The 20,199-nt window shown below is 40.4% G+C and overlaps 1 protein-coding gene across 1 annotated transcript in view; it reads right to left on the reverse strand.

Moving 5' to 3' along the window:
* The window catches only part of LEKR1 (leucine, glutamate and lysine rich 1), a 190,739-nt gene that overhangs the window by 53,452 nt on the left and 117,088 nt on the right, over window positions 1-20,199 (reverse strand). The window contains exon 7 of the mRNA XM_012556355.2: window positions 10,364-10,445. Within this exon, the coding sequence (XP_012411809.2) occupies window positions 10,364-10,445 (82 nt within the window). The remainder of the gene's footprint in view (window positions 1-10,363; window positions 10,446-20,199) is intronic.

The raw sequence follows: 20,199 nt of genomic DNA on the forward strand, positions 1-20,199 counted from the left end.
AATGCTGGCGTCATAGAATTAATTAGGAAACATTCTCTCCTTTTGCAGTTTCTGGAAGAGCTTGTGTAGAATTGGTATTATTTTCTCCTTAAATGTTAGGGAGAATTCTCCAGTGAAGTTATCTGGGCCTAAGGTTTTCTTTGTGGAAAGGTTTCCTGTTGCTGTTGGTGGTGTATTTATTTTTATTTTATTTTTTCATTTAGAATTTTTATTTTAAAATGATTATAGATTCATGGGAAGTTACCAAAAAATGTATAAGGAAGTCCTAACATATTCTTCACCCAATTTCTCCCATTGGTAACACCTTGTATAACTATAGAGCAATATTAAAACCAGGAAGTTGACATTGGTACAATCCACAGAGTTTATTCAGATTTCACAGTTACACATGCATTCATATGTGTGTGTGTTTCTATGCAATTTTATCACATGTGTAGATTCATGAAATCACCACCACCATCAAGATACAGAACCTCTTTCATTACCACAATACTTCCTTGTGCTATTCCTTAAGAGTCACACTCATCACCATCACCCCACCATCCCTGCAGAAAGGTATTTAAACTTCAAATTCAATTTTTTAAATAGATATAAGACTATTGAGGTTATCTATTTCTTCTTGCGTGAGTTTTGGTAGTTTGTGTTGTCTTTCAAGGGATTTGTCCATTTAATTTAAGTTGTTGAATTTATTGGCATATAGTTATCATTAAGATTTTCTTACTGTCCTTATAATATCTATAGAATCTTCAGTGATGTCACCTTACCTTGACCTGATGTAATTTGTCTTTCCTCTTTTGCTTTCTGATTGGTTTGGCCTGAGGTTGACCAATTTTACTGATCTTCTCAAAGAACCAGCTTTTATTTTATAGATTTTTCTCTATAGTTATTCTGTTTTGAATTTCTTTGATTTCTGCTGATCTTTATTATTTCTTTTCTTCTACTTACTTTGAGTTTCATTTATTCTTTTTTTCCCTAGTTTCTAAAGTGGAAAACTTGGATTTTTTAATTTGAGATCTTTCTTCTTTTTTAATATAGCTGATTAATGCTATAAACTTCACTCGATGTACTGCTTCAGTAGCATCCCACAAATATTTATATTTCATATTTTCATTTCCATTCTGTTTAAAATACTTTTAGAAAGTCAAAGTAATCTTGAAAAAGAAGAAGAAAGCTGAAGGACTCACCTTTTCCGATTTCAAAATTTACTACAAAGCAACAGTAGTCAGGACAGTGTGGTGCTGTTATAAGGACAGACATACAGATCAATGGAATAGAATTGAGAGTCTAAAGACAAACACTCACATTTAGCTCAGCTGATTTTCAACAATTGTGCCAAGGCAGTTCAATGGGGGAAAGGATAATTTTTTCAACAAATAGTGCTGAGGTTACTAGATATTTATATGCAAATGAAGTAGACCCCTATCTCACACCCTATACAAGAATTAACTCGAAATGTATCAAAGACTTACATGTAATAGTTAAAATTATAAAACTCTTAGAATATAGGTAAATTTTTGTGACCTGATATTAAGCAGTGGTTTCTTAGATATAACATCTAAAGTACAAGCAACCACAGGAAAAAAAAAGATAAACTGGACTTCGTCAAAATTAAAAACTTTTGTTTTCAAAGGACACTATCAAGAAAATGAAAAGACAACCTACGGAATGGGAGAAAATATTTGTAAATCATATATCTGATAAGGAACTTGTAACTGGAATATATAAAGGACTCTTACTACTCAACAATAAAAAGACAAATAACCCAATTTAAAATCGGGCAAAGGACTTGAACATATATTTCTCCAAACAAGATATACAAATAACCAATAATTATATGATACTCAACAGCATGTTAGGTGCCATGGAGTAGGTCCCTGACTCATGGGGACCCCATGCACAATGGAGCAAAACGTTGCTGGCTCCTGTGCCATCCCCATGATCGGTGGCAGATCAGACTATTGTGCTCCATAGAGTTTTCATTGGCTGATTTTCAGAAGTAAATTGCCAAGCCTTTCTTCCTAGTCTGTCTTAGTCTGGAAGTTCCACTGAAACTTGTTCAGCTTCTTAGCAACACACAAGCTTCCACTGACAGACGGGTGGTGACTGTGCACGGGGTGCATTGGCTGGGAATCAAACCTGGGTCTTTCGCATGGAAGGCAAAATTTCTACCAATGAATCACCATTGCCCCCTTCAACAATATTACCTGTTGCCATCAAGTCAATTGTGATTCATAGCGACCCTATAGTGACCATATAGGACAAAGCAGAATTGCCCCATTGGGTTTTCAAGGCTGTAATCTTTACAGAAGCATATTGCCACATCTCTCTCCTGTGGAGCAGCTGGTAGGTTTGAACTGTCAGCCATTTGGTTAGCAGATGAGTGCTTAACCACTGCACCCCTAGGGCTCCTTTCAACATTATTAGTCATTAGGAAAATGAAAATCAAAACCATAATGAGATACTACTTCACACCTACTAGAATGACTATAATAAAAAAGACAGACAATTACTATTGACTAGGATGTAGAGAAATTGGAACCCTCCAAGAGTGCTGGTGGGAATGTAAAATGATGTAGCAACTATGGAAAACATTTTGGCAGTTTCTCAAAAAGTTAAACATAGAGTTACCATGTGACCCAGCAATTCCACTCCTAGCTATATACCCAAAAGAATTAAAAATATATGTTCACACAAAAACTTGTACAGTAATGTTCATAGTAACATTTTTTATAATAGCCAAAAAGAGGAATAATCCAAGTGTCCATCAGCTGATGAAAGCGTAAACAAAAAAGGTGGTATATTCATACAGTGAAATATTATTCAGCCATAAAAAGGAATGAAGTACTGATTCATGCTTATGGTGCAGTGAATTACTTAATATGGCCCATCCTAGCCATAGTCTTTGTGACTCCCAAACAATGATTGGGTGGGACTGTGCGAATAAGGTGCTTGTGGCCCACCAAGGGGATTGGACAGTGTCTTACGCCGAGTTTTCTAGAGAAGCAAAACCAGTGAACTGTATATATATGTGTGTGTGTGTGTATATGTATATATATATACACATATATACATATACATATATGTATTCAAGCTGGATTCAGAAGGGGACGTGGAAGGAGGGATATCACTGCTGATGTCAAATAGATCCTGGCTGAAAGCAAAGCATACCAGAAAGATGTTTACCTGTGTTTTATTGAGTATGCAAAGGCATTTGACTGCGTGGATCATAACAAATTACGGATAAGATTGCGAAGAATGGGAATCCCAGAACACTAAATTGTGCTCATGGGGAACCTGTACATAGATCAAGAGGCAGTCGTTCAAACAGAACAAGGGGATACTTCATGGTTTAAAGTCAGGAAAGGTGTGCGTTAGTGCTGTATCCTTTCACCATACTTATTCAATCTGTGTGCTGAGCAAATAATCCGAGAAGCTGGACTATATGAAGAACAGGGCAGTAGGACTGGAGGAAGACTCCTTAACAACCTGCAATATGCAGATGACACGAACTTGCTTGCTGAATGTGAAGAGGACTTAAAGCACTTACTGATGAAGATCAAAGACCACAGCCTTCAGTATGGATTACACCTCAACATAAAACAAATTGGAATATAGAGGGTAGATTAAAGTATTATATCAATGTAAATTTATGACACTGATTACTCTGCTGTGGTTATATAGCCTATCCCTGTCCTGAGGAAATGCACACGGAAGTATTTAGAGGTAAGGGGTAACATTCACTTCTCTACCCAGACTCTTCTAAACCTACGGGCAGGGACGGTAGAATGTCTTTCAGTGGGTCAGGAAAAAAAATTATATGTGTGTGTATGTATGTGTATAGACATAGGTAGATATAGATAAAGAAATAGAGAGAGAAACCAATAGGTTAAGATGTTAATAATAGGTGAATCTGAGTTAAGAGTATTTGGGTGCTCTTTGTACTACTATTATTTTTACAACTTTTTGTAAATTTGAAATTATTTACAATAAAACATTAACAAAGAAGGAACAAGGACAAGATTAGCATGCCATTAGAAAAGTGGGCAAAGGCTACATTCAGCTGAGTCACAAATGGAAGAATACAAGAAGCCAAAAATGCAGGGCACAATTTTCCACCCACTAAATTAGTTTTTGTTTTTATTTTTGTAAGTTATAATACCTAGCATTGGTTAGGAAGTGGGGAAATGGGTATTTACAAACACGACTGAGATTAAAATTCACTATAATCTTATAGGAGGGCAATTAGTCATATGCATTAAAAGCCTTAAAGAATGCAAGTTTAATACTAGCAAAATTATCCTAAGGAAATAATTGTGTACGAGTAGAAAGATTTATCTATATGGATTTTCAAAGTACTTTAAGTGAAAAATTTGGATATCCTAGAAACAAGGAATTAGTAAATAAATTATGCTTCATCCATAGGTTCAAATACTATATAGCCGTTTATAATTATGTATAAATGTGTCATGTAATGACATGGCAAAATGTTCAGGAAAAACGAAAAAGCAGTTTGCAAAACAGTGCGTAATTATGCGAAAAATACATGAAACTTAGAAAGATGGACTAGACCGATAAATCGGAATATAGCTGGGATTTTCTTTTTGTGTACTCCTGTATTTTTCAACTTTTGTACATTTACTTTGACATCAAACAACAGTGTTACTTGTAAACATGCCCTGGGATTCAGCAGCCCCACAACATTCACGTCTCTGCCCAGACTCTTTTCCACATCTAAGGGCAGGGAGAGCAGAGCGTCTTTCAGTGGTCATTTTACTATGCAGATAATCAGCCTGGGTTATAGATTTTTCTAGAGGAGCCAGATCACTAGGAGCTGACCATCCCAAGAGCCCCTTCCCCCATACACACCCACCTCCCAGTTCAGCCAGTCCTTCTGTGGTCAACCCTTCACTACCCAATTCTGTCTTCACCACAGTCAGGCCTGGAAGAACTGGAGCCACCAGCAAGAATGGCGGCATCTCTTTCAGCGCTGCTTAGCAAAAGTGTTAGTCCTTTCTTTTCAGCCGAAGGGCCCCGGCTGCTCCTGCCAATCAAAGCAAAGGAAATAAGATCGAACAATTGGATATTTTCCCCCAAATCTGAAAGGTAATGGCCCTTACTAGTCCAGTCACTTAAATGGAACAGCCATTCTCAAACGGCCTCCGTGATAGTTCCACTTTGCTGTCCAAAAAAAAAAAACCCCATTCTCCTCCTGTCAATTCCACTCATAGCGACTCTGTAGGACCCAGTAGAATGGCCCTACAGGGTTTCCAAGGAGCAGCCGGTCGTTTGGAACCGCTGACCTTCTGGTTAGCAGCTGAGCTCTTAACCACCGTGCCACTAGGGCTCCTGCTGTCCAAAAGGCGTCTCAAATCTAACAGAGCGAAAAAGCCTCATGTTTTATTTCTCACCCCCCCCATGTCTGTATCTTACAGATTTTCCCACTTCAGTGAATGGCATCGACATGAAAACGTCAGGGATAGGTAACACTTTACGTAGCTCACGCAGTTCTTAAAACTGCCCTATTCCCATGTTACAGATGAGAAAACTGAGGCCAAAGAGACAAGTAACTTGCCCAAAATGACAGGATTACTAAGTAGCAGTGCCGGGATATGAATCCCAGCAGCCCCGGCGGCGCAAGCTGCTCCTTGGAAACCCCATGGGGCAGCTCTACTCTGTCCTATAGAGTCGCTAGGAGTCAGAATTGACTCGACAGCAATGGGTTTTTTTTTGTTTATTTTTTTAGTCTGGATCCAGAGTCTAGGCTCTAAGTTACTACACTCTGCTGCCTCTGTCTATGCTGAGACTGAAGCCTCAAATCCCATCCTTTATTCTCTGCTTTCAAGTCCCCTTCCTCCCCAGCCACATCTACTTCATGAGGTAAGTCCTGTCAGTTGGCCCTCTAACATCCACATACACCAAAAAATAAATAAATAAAACCCAAACCCACTTAAGTCAATTCCAACTCATAGAGACCCTATAGGACAGAGTAGAACTGCCCCATAGGGTTTCCAAGGAGCAACTGGTGGATTCGAACCGCCGACCTTTTTGGTTAGCAGCTGTAGCTCTTAACCACTACATCACCAGGGCTCCCACAGCCTCTTGATCACCGATTCCTCATTCACTCTCACTCCAGTCCATTCGCTAAGTCCCAGCCACAGCGCCTTTTGAAATTGAAGTCAAATCACATGACTCTCTTGCCTACAATCCCCCAACAGCTTTCCAATGCTCCCCAAAGAATTCTAAGCTCCTCACTAGGCTCTGGGCATGCGGACGTATTAGCTTCTTATTGCTGATATAGTGAATCACCACAAACTTGGTGTTTTGGATCAGCGAAGATTTACCACCTTACAGTTCTGGAGCGCGGAAGTCCTAAGATTGAGGTGTCACCAGGGCTGGGCTCCTCCAGCAGGCTCCAGGGGGAGAATCTGCTTCCTTCCTTTTCCAGCTTTTACAGGGCACATGCATTCGTTGACTCAAGACCCTTCCTCCGTCTTCAAAGTGCTCACTCCAGCCTCTGCTTCCAACCCCACCTCTCCTTTCCTGACCCTGACCCTCTTGCTTCCCTCCTATAAGCCCCTTTGTGAGTATACTGGGCTCACCCACGTAATCCAGGATAAACTCCCCAGCGAACAATCCTTAATTTAAACACATCTGCAAAGTTCCTTTTGCCATTTAAGTAACATATTCACAGATTCCAGGGATTAGAAGGTGGACGTCTTTGGGGCCCCGTTGTTCTGCCTACCACAGCTGGTGTTCTTCGTGATTCTGGAACTTGCCAAAGCTCATTCCCAAGACTTTGCAGCCTTTGCCGTGCTGTCTCTGCCCTCAGATCTGAGCACAGCTGGCTCCTGTCTGTTCCTCAGGTCTTAACTCCAAGGTCATCTTCTCAGAGATGCCATTCCAACCACTCTGTCAAAAGCATCCTGCCCCTCCCTACTATCACATTCCTCTCTGCCTGTTTACATCTTCGCAGAACTTAGCATTACCTGAAACGATAGAAAGGCAAACCCTAGGAGAGCCAGCGCACTACTGAAGAGCGGACTTCACGACTGAAGGGAAAGCTCCACCCATCAACACCGTGCAGTACCGGCAAAAGAAGAGAAAATAGGTCAGTACAATAGAATGGCGGGCACAGAGGTAGCCCACGCAAATACAGTCGACTGACCTCTGACAAAGGATAAAGATACTTCAATGGAGAAAATGTAGTTTTTCAACAAATGATGATCAACATCCACATGTAATAATAATAATAAAGAATCTAGACACAGACCGTACACCTTTCACAAAAACTAACCCCAAATGGATCACAAACCTAACTGCAAAACATAAAACTAGAAATTTGGAGAAGGTAACACAGGAGGCCCTAACGCTTTAGGTCCAACCCCAAGAGCATGATCCACGAAAGAAAAGATGTACAAACTGAGCTTCATTAACATGAAAAACTTGCACTCTGCGAAAGACGCTGTTAAGATAATGAAAAGACAAGCCACAGACTGGGAAGAAATTTGCAAACCACATACTGATAAAGGACTTACAGCCAAACTGTAAACTCTTAAAGCTCAACAATAAGAAAACAAAGAACCCAGTTTTTAAAATGGGCAAAAGATCTGAACAGACATCTCAACAAAGAAAATATACGGATGGCAACTAAGCACATGAAAAGATGCTCACCATCGTAAGTCGTTAGGGAATCGCACATTAAAACAACAGTGAGATAGCACCACACCTTTCAGAATGGCTAAAATCCAGAATACTGACAACACCAAATGCTGTCGAGGTGTGGGGCAACAGGAATTCTCATCCACTGCTGCTGGGAATGCAGAATGGTACATTTGCGAAGACAATCTGGCAGTTTCTTACAAAGCTAAATACAGGCTTACCATATGATCCAACTGCTATCGAACTCTTAGGTATTATCCAAATGAGGTGAAAACTATGGTCACACAAAAACCTGCACGTGAATGTTTATAGCGACTTTATCCCTAATTGCCCAAAACTGGACAGCCGTACGATGCTGTAGTCACTCTACGTTAGCATATCCATATAACGCAGTGTCATTTAGCAATAAGGAGAGATGAGCCACCGACCCGGGAAAAGACACAGAGGAGACTTCAATGCCTACCACGAAGTGAGAGGAGTCGGTTAGCAAAGGCCGTGCGCGCTGTATGATTCCGACTACGGATATGACGTCTGGGAAAGGTACAGCCATAGAGACAGCAACAGATGTGCAGTTGCCGGGGGGTCAGAGGGAGTAGGTGGAGCACAGGGGACTTGGGGGACAGTGAAACTGTTCTGCATGATTCTATAATGGTGGACACATGATACTATGCGTTTGTCGAAACCCACAGACTGCATCACACGAAGAGTGAACCCAAATGTAGACTGAGGACTTAAAAGTAACGTATCGGTATTGGCTCATCAATTCTAACTAATGACCCACACTACTGCAAGACATTAACAAGAGGAGAAGCTGTGTGGGGAGGCAGGACGGACGAGGGTTTGGGAACTCTCTGTACTTTCTACACGATTTTTCTGTAAAACTAAAACTGCTCTAAGAAACAAAGTCTATTCAAAATTAGAAATTAAATATTTTTTAAATTGATTCGGCCACAACCAATAACCTTTGTTCCTTTTCGCCAGTATGTCTATTTCTGCATTTAGCTGCTGTCCTGGTTTTCCCGGGCCGTGCTCCATGTGCCGCGTCTTGGAACGTCCAGGAACCCCTGCTTAGCTTAGTCGGGGGCCAGCCCCACCTCCCAGCCCCACCTGGGCTCTTGGCACCTCTGGAGCTCCAAGGAGTCAAGGCCACACAGCAGCTGTGCCTCGCTAGGCTCCTGCCCACGTGAGACATCCACAGGGACAAAGTCCTCCCTGACGTGACTACCAGGAGGGGAACAATGACTCTGGCAGTTACCAGTTTGTTTCTCGTTTCCCTGTTTTTCGTATTTCTCATGTCCGCGGACGGCCAGAAGAACGAACAAGTCTGTCTTGGAAGAAGTACAGCCAGAGTGCTCCTTAGACGCGTGGATGGCGGGACTTCATCTCACATACTTTGGACACGTCATCCGGAGGGACTAGTCCCTGGAGAAGGACATCAGGCTTGGTAGAGTAGAGGGTCAGTGAAAAAGAGGAAGACCCTCGACGAGATGGACTGACACAGTGGCTACAATGGGCTCAAGCACAACGGTTGTGAGGATGGCACAGGACCGGGCCGTGGTTCCTTCTGTTGTGCTTCGGGTCGCTATGAGTCAGGACCGACTCGACAGCACCTGACAACAACATGTCCAGATAGTTCTCATCTCTCAGAAGTTACTTCCTGGGCCCACTGGGTCTCCCAAGGACCCCTCTGCCCACCCGTTTCTTCAACCTCAGCTATCATACGCAGGTAGCTGGACTATTATACTTACTGTATGATTAACCACACAACACAAAGCACATATATTTGGCTTTTCTTGATTTTCAAAAACAAATTACTTTGCTACAAACAATCAAAGTATACATTCATTTGATAAGGCATTTTTGGAGTTTGTTCTTTCTTGTATTGTTAAGGATTTTATTAAACACATTATTATTAGAAGTAATTCATGGTCAACACAAATTCTTGGTTGCTAAGCATTCTAAATATTTGTATTTCTTATGAGGCTAACTTCTAAAATATAGGAACTGAAAACCAGAGTTACCAGATCATATACCACAAAGTTTAAAAAAAAAAAATTTCTTGTCAAAGATTATATAAATTCTATTTTAATACTGTAATTATAGCTGTACTATAACTAAACCAAATCCATTGCTGTTGAGTCGATTATGACTCAATAGATATACTATAAAGTAACTTCCGAAATTTCTGGAATAAAATTCATTTTTAAAAGAAATAGTGCTATAGATATTTTACAAGGGCATTTTCTTACCATTTTGTTCTAAAATTTTCTTTATCACTTACGTAAAGTGTTAAGTACTCTAGCATTTCAAGGGTGCTAGCTCTCTTTTTGAACCTATAAACGGTCATTTTAAGAAACAACTTTACTGTGTATGTGGTTTGTCATGGGTAGATAATAAAGAGAGAGACAGAAGACAAAGTGCAGAGAATATTTCATAATAAGTTACTACATTGGAACAATCAGGAAAGGGTTTAACACGCGGATGGGTAAGTTTCTAATTGAGGGAAAGAAACACCCGTGTATCTAAAAATATTTACAGGGCTCCACAAAGTAGCCAAGAAAAGTAGCAGCAGACTGCACCCCCACAGTTGAATCACTGCCAAAAGAGTCACAGAGAATACGCAGGGATCCTTCTAAATTCTCCACTTCGTGGCACACCTACAGGGCGCTGGAACCCTGCACTTGGTTAGTGTTCCCGGTCTTACGTGCACATTTCTTTGTAGTTGTCCCTCTCGGTCACTGCTTTCTGAAGTTTCAGCCCGAGCGCCTCTACCTGACCTTGTAAGTCTGAAAAGACACAATGTATTCATCTGATTAGTGAGCCTTAAGTGCCCAGATATTTTCATACCAAAAACCAAACCCGTTGCTGTCAAGTCGGTTCTGACTCATGGTGACCCCCTGTGGTAAAGGGTAGAACAGTTCCATTGGGTTTTCTTGGCTGTAATCTTAAGGGAAGCAGATCGCCAGACCTTTCTTCCACCATACCTCCGGGTGGGTTCGAACTGCAGTAAACCATATTCTTTTGGAGTTGTCACTCAGCTCCTGAAGAATAATTTGATTTTTTATTACATGTTGCCTGGATGACCATATGGGGCTCCTGCGCTGCTCAGTGCTCCCCATGCTGACACCCCATAGAATTACTAGGTTCTGACAGGCCCAATTTTGGGCTTCTTCCTACCCCCACCATCACACTAATTTTCAAACAGCTAATAGGCAAAAGTTTATTAATGTTTTCAGAGGAAATCTGTGTAGCTTACATACTTCTGGAAACCCTGGTGGTACAGTGGTTAAGTGCTACAGTTTGAATCCAGCAGGTGCTCCTTGGAAACCCTATGGGGCAGTTCTACTCTGTCATATAGGGTCACTATGAGTCAAAATCGACTCAACGGCAACGTTTTTTGGGTTTTTTTTTTTTACACACTTCTGAATTTCTGAAACGCTTGCCTGAGCTCTCTCTTGTGGCCTGGAACTGAGAAGCCCTGCTGAGGCCTCCTGGTGGAACTCAAACAGGCAAACCACTGCAAGGCTCCTGGTAAGGAATCTGTTAATTCTGGGCAGCATTTAAAAAGCAGTTTAATGACTTTCAAAGCCAAAGAAATATAAGCAAGAAATCGGCTCCCATAGAGCCTTAACGTGGGGCATTCAAGCAGCATTTGAGGCAGATGATTCAAGCAGCGTGGCTAATGTCTGTGCGGGTGCAGAACAGAAACTAAAGCACGAAGAGGGAACGGCTTGAATTACCCAAGTCCAGCCGTCAGCCTGCGTGTGGACACGGCGATCTGAACCCCAGTCCCAATGACAGCCTTTGCTGGCACTCTCTTTGGGAACATGGGAACATAGAAAACAAGTTTGCACAGATGGACTACCTGCTTTCTATGCAGAATACAGTTTAAAACACTGGGATTGTAAAATGTCTATGTCACATCTACTGAGGTGTTTTAAGAACATATTTTCAATAGGAAACCTTAAGATCTTTATATGCCTATATATATACAGATACATAAAGTTTCTATTGACATCTTTGATCTGCCTTAATAACTTTGGTTTATGAGGAAAAGCCAGTTCCTTAAATCAGAAAGTAAATTCATTCTACATGTTTTAATCAGGATTTACCAGACATTTGTATCAATCTTTGTTTATCTGGTATTTTCACAAGCGTTATTTAATTTTGCCCCTTAAACTGCCATGCAGGTGTTAATGGGGATCCTTCCTGACTCACGCGTAAGGTCTTGCTGGTGTGTTACGATCAGTACATGCGTTAGCCGGCAGTCAGACGGACTGAAGACTTTCAACTCGGCTGAAGAAAGGAGTTTGAAGGGATTACTCCTCAAAAGAAGATTTAGTATGGACTTGGTAGAAAATATTTGTGGGGCACGTCTTCTCCATTTATCAAATGTTAACATTACGTGTGAGAAAAGATAAACTAACTTACACACAGAATGTATTTTTTGAGCACAATTTCTGAGACAAAGCCATCTCTGTTCCATAGTACACTGCTTTGTTTTAAGCTTGTGGAGGGGTTCTGTTCACACAGACACAGTCAGAAGATTGAGGCCTCTACTCTGAAGAATAACGTTTGTTGACGGTGTACTATGTCCAGGCCCTGCAGGGTGCCTTCGCCTGTGCCATTCCACTCAGTAGTCACAACTACCATGAAAAACATTTTACAGGTGAAAAATCTAAGGATTGGAGTAATTAATTAACTTATCAAAGGTCACCTGTTTCGTTAGAAGTGCTGCTGTGATTCACACCCAGGCTGCCTGATTCCAAAGTCCCTATCTTTCTGCTCTCTCATATTGACTCTTGAGACATAAAACCTGCAAGAGGATATGAGGTTTGTCTATAAAAGTGTTGTTAGCATAGCTCCGGATCTGTTTGCCATATCCCAGGATCTTTATGTGGAAAGTATCATTCTAAATAAAATACGTAGTAAATGAGTAGAATTTCTAACTCCAAAGGGTGGTTTTAGATTGCAATTTATATATTATAATTAATGAAAGATATTAAGATATATCTGGTATCACTGTGACTGGTTTTATGAGGCCAAAGAAAGAGAGAACTATGCCCCCCATTAAATGTTTCCTTGGAGCTTTCGTAGGATATAATCCTAAATGAGATGAAACACAGGTCCGCGCCCGTGTGATACATTCCATGTTGTGACTTCTAAATGCGGCTATAGGTAAAAGAACAGATTATCTTAAAAATAAACCCCAAAGAACTGGTACTTGATATGTGAATTTTATGCAATTAATTCTAAACTACCTGAGAAGTAGTACAATAGTAGACAATAAACATGGCAGCTAATTGAAAGCCCACTTTTATAGCATTGAAAGGTATTCTTAGGCACACATTAGAATATGCTTGTGCATCACGGTCCCAGAATTTACTAGGTTTAAAAGTAAAATAATGTACACGATGAAGACCTGTCTCAAGAAGAATGTAAAAGCTACTAATTACTTCCCAGTGTTCTTCTGTCTACCCACCCAAATCTCCCTTTCTCCCTGCTTCAAGCTAAACACAGACGGCTTAGCCTTTCCTTCACAGCACCCAGTGAGGAGAGACGCTTCTCCCTCCATGACTGCTTCTTCACTGTGTAGCCTCCAGCATCTCTGAGTGCAAATGGGAAGGTAGATAAATGTCTTGCTTTAAAAACACGAGAACCTCTGAAGGCTGTCACGCGAAGTAAATAGAAACAGAAAATACAAGGAAGGCCAACAGAAACCATTTCCTGTAAACAGAGAAGATACCACACAGATGGTAGAAAAAAAGATTTTGTTATGAATAATCCATAATGTAAACAGTGCACCAGTGTATAATTACAAGTTAACATATTTTCCTGGTTTTTTTTTGTTTTGTTTTGTTATATTTTGTCTAATATAAAGTTATTTTAAAAAACAGAACACATCTTTGCTGTTCTGGATGAGGCGGAAGCATCCTACTGGTTTACCACAGGCTTTAGTAGACTAGCTGGGTCCCCTCGTTTTCAGAAGCAGAGCACACAGTTTCCGACCTCAACACAGAAGGGAACACAGGATGCGCAGAGAGATTCAATCACCTGCACAAGACAACTCCTTCAGTTTCTGGGCAAGGAGTTCTTTAAAAAGTGTATTGTTCTGTGCAGTCCTTCTCTATAGTTACACAAATTCCACTTCAATCTTCTGTCATTCGGCATGACATTGGATTCGGAGGCAAGAGGCCCTGAAGGCCCCCACAAAGAAAGGAAGCATTGGCTTTAAACTCCACACAGATGTAAGGCAGAAGCCAGGGAAACAATCCAGAATTTACAACAGCGAATTCTGCTATGATGTGACTGTGTTCTTTGTGGACATTAAATAAGAAGCAAATGATTTTAAATGAATAAGACAAAGAAGAGCCCTTAGCCTCTCTTCATATGGAGCCAGCTGCTCACTGGAAAGCATTACAGAGGCTTCAGGCTTGGGCTAATTAGACGTTTAAGAGAATCCTGTTATTCTGAAAGGTTTCTAGGAAGTAAACACAAACGGTATTCCTCGTCAGACAGTTGTTTTGTAGGATACAAAACTTTACAGTCATTGAGAGAGCACGTTAAGTTAGTGGAATGTTTGAAAAACAATTTATAAAACCTTTACGTTGTTGTATGCCCTCGAGTCGATTCCGACTCATAGCGACCCTATAGGAGAGAGTAGAGTTGCCCCATAGGGTTTCCAAGGAGCAGCTGGTGGATTCAAACTGCCAACCTTTTGATTAGCAGCCAAACTTTTAACCACTGCACCACCAGGGCTCCAAAACCTTTATAGTGGAATGATATTTCAAGCCTAAAACTTTCTTGATAAAGGCAATAGCAAAAACTCAAACATGCGGTTCAAATGTTATACAGAGGACAATGACTCCAGGTTCATGGAGCAGGACAGAAGGACAAGCAGGCCAAAGTGACGCCCAGAGATCAGAGAAAAAGAAAAAAGAAGTTCTTAAAATGAGAAATTAAAGTCTGTGTTTTAAAAAATTGAGAAATTAAAAGTCTGTATTTAAAAATACAGTGGTAGAGATCATTGAAGAAAAGGAAAAGCTCAACACTCCTTGAATGTACTCCTAAGGCAGGATGGTATGGAGGTGCCGTGTGTGAACCCTGAAGCCTCATTTCAAACCCTGGCTCTGTGACCTACTGGCTGTGGGGCTCTAGGCGCTTCAGTTCCTCCTCGGTGATACCGTTGCTACCGCACAGGACTGCTCAGAGAACAGAACCACTTAGTGTATGTAAAGCAGGCAGTTACAGCGGGTTCCTGAGGCCACCCGGCCACTTCTGCTTTGAGTCTCATCAGCTCTCACCTACTCCAGGAGCTTCTTGCAGCTGGACTTGCGCTCACTGGTGGTTACCTTTGAATGGGGAAGCATAAAAATGGGGGATTCCACTGTGTTTTTTTCTTTAGAATATCTACATAGTAAATACGGTGAGATGCTGAAACTTATTAGACACGGATGTGGGGTGGCATGCATTTGTTCGATTATTCTCTGCATTTTTGTGAACTGTTTTATAGGTGTATTGTTTAGAGAGGGACCTTCCTTGAATGAGTCAAGGAGGACGGCATGTTCTGCCCACAGTCCAAAAGAACACAAACCGAAAAGGGCTGGGAGAAAGTTGGAGGGCGGAGGGCGGATGAAGTTGAAACAGGAATTAAAGACAATCAGTTTGATTCTGTAAACAGAGAGCAAAGAAATTCAGTTGTGAGCTAGAGAGGGTGTGGTAACAAGGACGGCTGTTTTTTGTGTTGTTTTTCATATGAGTGCTATTGAAACATGTTTGTTGACATTTGGGAAAGATCTACTCTAGAGGGCGTGCGTTCTTCTAATCTGTCTCATTCTTTTCAGGTATTTAAAAATTTACATAAATGGCGTTAAGTTATAACTCTCGTTCTAATTCTGACTGTTTTCGCTCTGCGTTACGTTTGTGAGACCTATTCATGTAGCTGCATATGGACAGGACTGATTCATTCAGGACCACTAGATAACATCTCATTCAGTGTACATATCACATTTTACTTACAGTCCTGTAGTGATGGAACCTAGGCTGCCTGCAACTTTCTCTCACCACAAATAATCCTGCAATAGAAGTTTGTACTGGTCTTCTCGTGCACTCGTGGAAGAAGTTTCTGTAGTATGTCTCCCGAGCGGACTCATGGGTTGTAGGCATACACATACTTAAATACTGACAGATCACTGTCCAGAACAGAGGTACCAGCTTACACTCCCACCTCACTACAAGAAGGTTCCTTCTTCCCTAATACCCATTAGAAATAGCTATTTTCCTAAAGGTTGCCGATCCAATGGATGCAAAGTGGTGTCTGACTGTTGTTTTCATTTTTAGTTCTCTGCCTACTCTTGAGGCTGAGCATCTCATTCTTCTTGGCCATTCATGTTTCCCCTTTCATGATCCGCCTTTTCTAAAGCCTCTTTTCTGTCCACTCCAACTGAGCTTTCCTCTTCACCCCTCCACAGAAATAGCTCTTTTCAAGGTCACCCAGAGCCCTATACTGGCAATCCCCAAATTAATTTCTGTTCTTGTCTCCTCTGAACTTAAAGCAGCATCTGACACAGTTGATCATGCCCTCTTTGAACTCTCTCTCCTCTTGTCCCCGTTACACTATACTCTCTCGTTGCCCTCGCTCACTGGCTGCTCCTTCTGTGTCCATCAAAGATTCTCCTTCTTACATCCTCCCTAAATGATGAGGCGCCTCAGGGTCTCAGTCCTGATCCTTCGTCTCTACCTGCATTTTCCACCTAGCTGATCTCGTCTGGTCCCGAGGCTTTGCACAGCACCTGTGTACAGATGGCTCCCATCATCATCAGAGCTAGTAAGTGGTGAGGACTTACTATCTGTTCTACACTCATGGAACCCTCACAATGAAAACTTGCTGGAACGGAAGCTCCGCGAGGGCAGAAACCTCATCTGTTGTATTCACAGTGCCTGAGACACTGAAGGTGCTCAAAAAATAATTGTTCAAAGAATGACTCATTTTTTTATCTATCAGAAATAAGATGCCAACAAATGTTTAAAACAATGTACCTAAGATTAACACATGCAGAACAGAAATAGTTGTGCAGTTTTCATTGATATTATCTGGTATGTATCTTGGCATTAAAATGCAACTCTTTTATAATTGTTATTTTATTTCAACAACACTTACTAAACACCTTTTCTGTGTATAGCTAGGCTCCATGCTAGCCAGATGGAGTGTAACAATATCAATAAAAACATATTCCCTTGTCCTTAGGGAAATCATAATCAAGTACCTTATTTAGCCTTGGTGAATGATAGTGTTTTTAATAACAAATCAATAAGTCCTTTAAACTAAAGCCTGTTTTATTTTTTACTTTTTAAATGATTTTATTTAGTTAGATGGTTAGTTAGTTAATTATTTGGATGAAATTGTGGGATTTATGTTTGGAAGTAACAGATCTGAATGAATGTATCAGTATGCTGCATTTAGGTTATATATATGTGTATATATATATATATACACACACACACACATATATTCCACAGTTTGCTGATGTGCTCTTATCTCTTTATAAAAGCAATATCTCATTTAATTTTTTAAAATGAGCATTCATGGAGGAAATCATTATATAAAAATAGATGCCAGTGATAAAAGAAAGTACTTTAGTGAGTATTCAACTATGTCAATCGCAAATTAACATATTTTAACTTTAACAAACACTTTTCAAAGCTTGGATGGTGATATAGTCACTTGGAAAATTCACTTCATGTTAGAGTTTATATTTCAGAGGTTTGATTCACATCTATTTTGAAACAAGTATTCTTGAAGTATATTTAACATTTTCTGCATAACGTCAGAAGGGATTGAAATAACATTTGGAGATTTTTATAAATCAGATGGTACAGCAGGTGTGGATATACAGCTAAAAAGTTGCAATGCAGTCCAGATGTAGTCATATTAAAACCAGAAAATTATTTGGCTGGGTGCACGCTGGTAGTGGGGAAAGTAGGTTAAAATGAATGAAGCTAAAGAGATAATCAGAATATATTTAAAATTTAAAAATGAATTATATTCTAGCCTTAAGAATTAAGACTTTCGCTTCAGAATGGTTCATGCAAAAAATGCTTCTAAACCTCCACTGTATTTTTTTATTCTAAACATTAAACCAATGGAATATATCATGAAGACAATTATAACTTACAAGAGCTTATAAAATACAATAAATAAGGGATGGATAAGACAGAGAGCCTTAAGTTCTTTTTTTTTTTTTTTTTACCCTGGTTAAGCCATTTAATCACTCTTTCCTTAATTTCTGTTTCTCAGCTGGCAAAATGTAGATAATACTTTGCCTATCTTAGAGGGACTATCCTGATGAACTTAGAAACTGCTCAGAATGCTTTTAAAACTGTACTTTGTTTCCTAATCAATTTGTACAAATAAATTCACTTAATCACTTGTATTTATAGGTTATAATGAGATTTTTCAAGGCAGAAAAATACTAGCAATGGGTAGGGACAGTCTAGAATGAGAGAAGTGGGAAGAGACAGGGACCTGTAACGAAAGGAGCAGAACACTGTCTAAAAACACGTACGGGATTAAAAAAAGACTTACGGTTAATAATAAAGGAAATGAATAAATGCAAGATAAAGAAGTTTAGATCTAAAAATATTTAAGACATTTTCTAATACAGTAGAGTCACACAGTCATATGAACATCAACTTTCTTTAATGAATTGGTATGTTTTATGATCAGAGTGTATAAAAGATTCCTTTACACAGGACTAATTCTACAAAACAATGCTCAGTGAATGGAGCGAGTCTTCAGCTGCGCAGAGGGCTGGCCAGTCTTTCTGCACCCTTTCTCCTTGCTGCACTGGGATGGCAGTAAAACAGGCAAAGGGCAAGAAGTTCTTGAAAAGAGTGCTCAGATGCTGCAGAACCACTTTGAGCTAAACGTATTCTAAAAAAAAAAAAAAAAAAACCCTACCACACATACCACACAACTACATAATTTAAAAGTAAAAGTCATCAAAAAGTTTGAGAGAAAAAAAAGTCAAGAGGTTTTTTACACTTGGATTTTATAATTTTAAAACTGAAAAGATCTAAGGCAATACTCACAGATACGTGAAAAGATTTAGCTGTGAGGATGTTTATCCCAATATCGCTTTAACAGAAAAAAAGCAAAAACAATAGGGTATGATTAAATAAATTACAATTCATCCAAACAACAGAAGACCATGAATATCGTTGACATAGAAATATCGTTGACATAGAAATATCGTCATGACAGAGCTAATGGGAAGGGAAGCAGATTATAAAACTCTATTATTCTGTTTTTATAAAAATATATATATTCACAAAAGAACGACGGGGAGGACACTCGCCAAATGTTTACAATGGCTCTATCTGCATGCTGGAGCTGCCTAATCAATAGTGAACCTGGCTTACTTGGATAATAGAAGAAAAAAACAAACATATTACACAGTGCACCTCCCACCAAACCGCCATGTCCCCTGCGTAGGTAACAGACCCTTTCTCAAACCCGTCTAGATAGTTCTTGTCACTGGTCAGCAGTTCTACAGTCCTCTGGACGTCTGCTTTCCCCATATGAAAACTTAGGTTCACTTCCAGCCAAGCTGGAAGAGGACCCCTGGTGGCACAGTGGTTAAGAGCTTGGCTGCTGACCAAAAGGATGGCAGTTCAAATCCACCAGCCACTCCTTGGAAACCTATGGGGCAGTTCTACTCTGTCCTATAGGGTTGCTATGAGTTGGATTCCACGGTAATGAGTTTGGCTTTTGGTTAAGCTGGAAGGAGTGTGGTAAGCTAGCTCTCTCTGAAGTAAGAAGCAATGATAACAGTACATATGACTTGATGCTCACAGGTAGCAGGATGCAGCCATCAAGAGCCCAAGTTTTGGCAGCACAGTTCTGGACTCAGGTTCCGTTTCCGATGATGAGTGGCTGCATGGCCTTAGAAAATGACTTAACTCCTCTAAACCTCAGTACTCTCATTTGTAATCAGCCTGTCCTAACTAGAGCCCGTAGGGTTCCTTTATACTGGTTTTGTGCGCCCCCACTTTGGACTGTCTGGCCTGCAATTCCTCTAGAGGTCCTGGGAAACTGGCTATTTTTGTGCTCCCTGCAGCCTGCAGGGCCCCAATATCCAGCTGGTCTCTTTGGATTTAGTATAACTAAGGATTACTGCGAACCTCGGTTTTCTGCTTGTAAAATCAACGGTTCTCTACTTTTATTGGTTACATTATTCCAATTGGAGTCCAAGGGTTCAAATCATAAAAGCCAGCTGGTTTACCACAGTGAGCTGCCACTAGAAATCATAACCTGCAGGTGAGCACGCTCCCAGAGGACTCTATTCATAGACTCCTTCATCCAACAGACAACCAGTGACCTTTGAATTAACCACAGTTATTCCCTTCTTCAGCAATCTCTTCTAGGTGCAGGCCCAGTATAGCTAACCAAGGCTTGTTACAGCCAACCAAAGCTTCTCACAGCCAACCAAGGCTTCTTACAGCCAACCAAGGCTTCTTACAGCCAACCAAGGCTTCTTA

This window comes from Trichechus manatus, unplaced genomic scaffold (genome assembly GCF_000243295.1).
Source record: "Trichechus manatus latirostris isolate Lorelei unplaced genomic scaffold, TriManLat1.0 scaffold00062, whole genome shotgun sequence".
Taxonomy (NCBI): domain Eukaryota; kingdom Metazoa; phylum Chordata; class Mammalia; order Sirenia; family Trichechidae; genus Trichechus; species Trichechus manatus.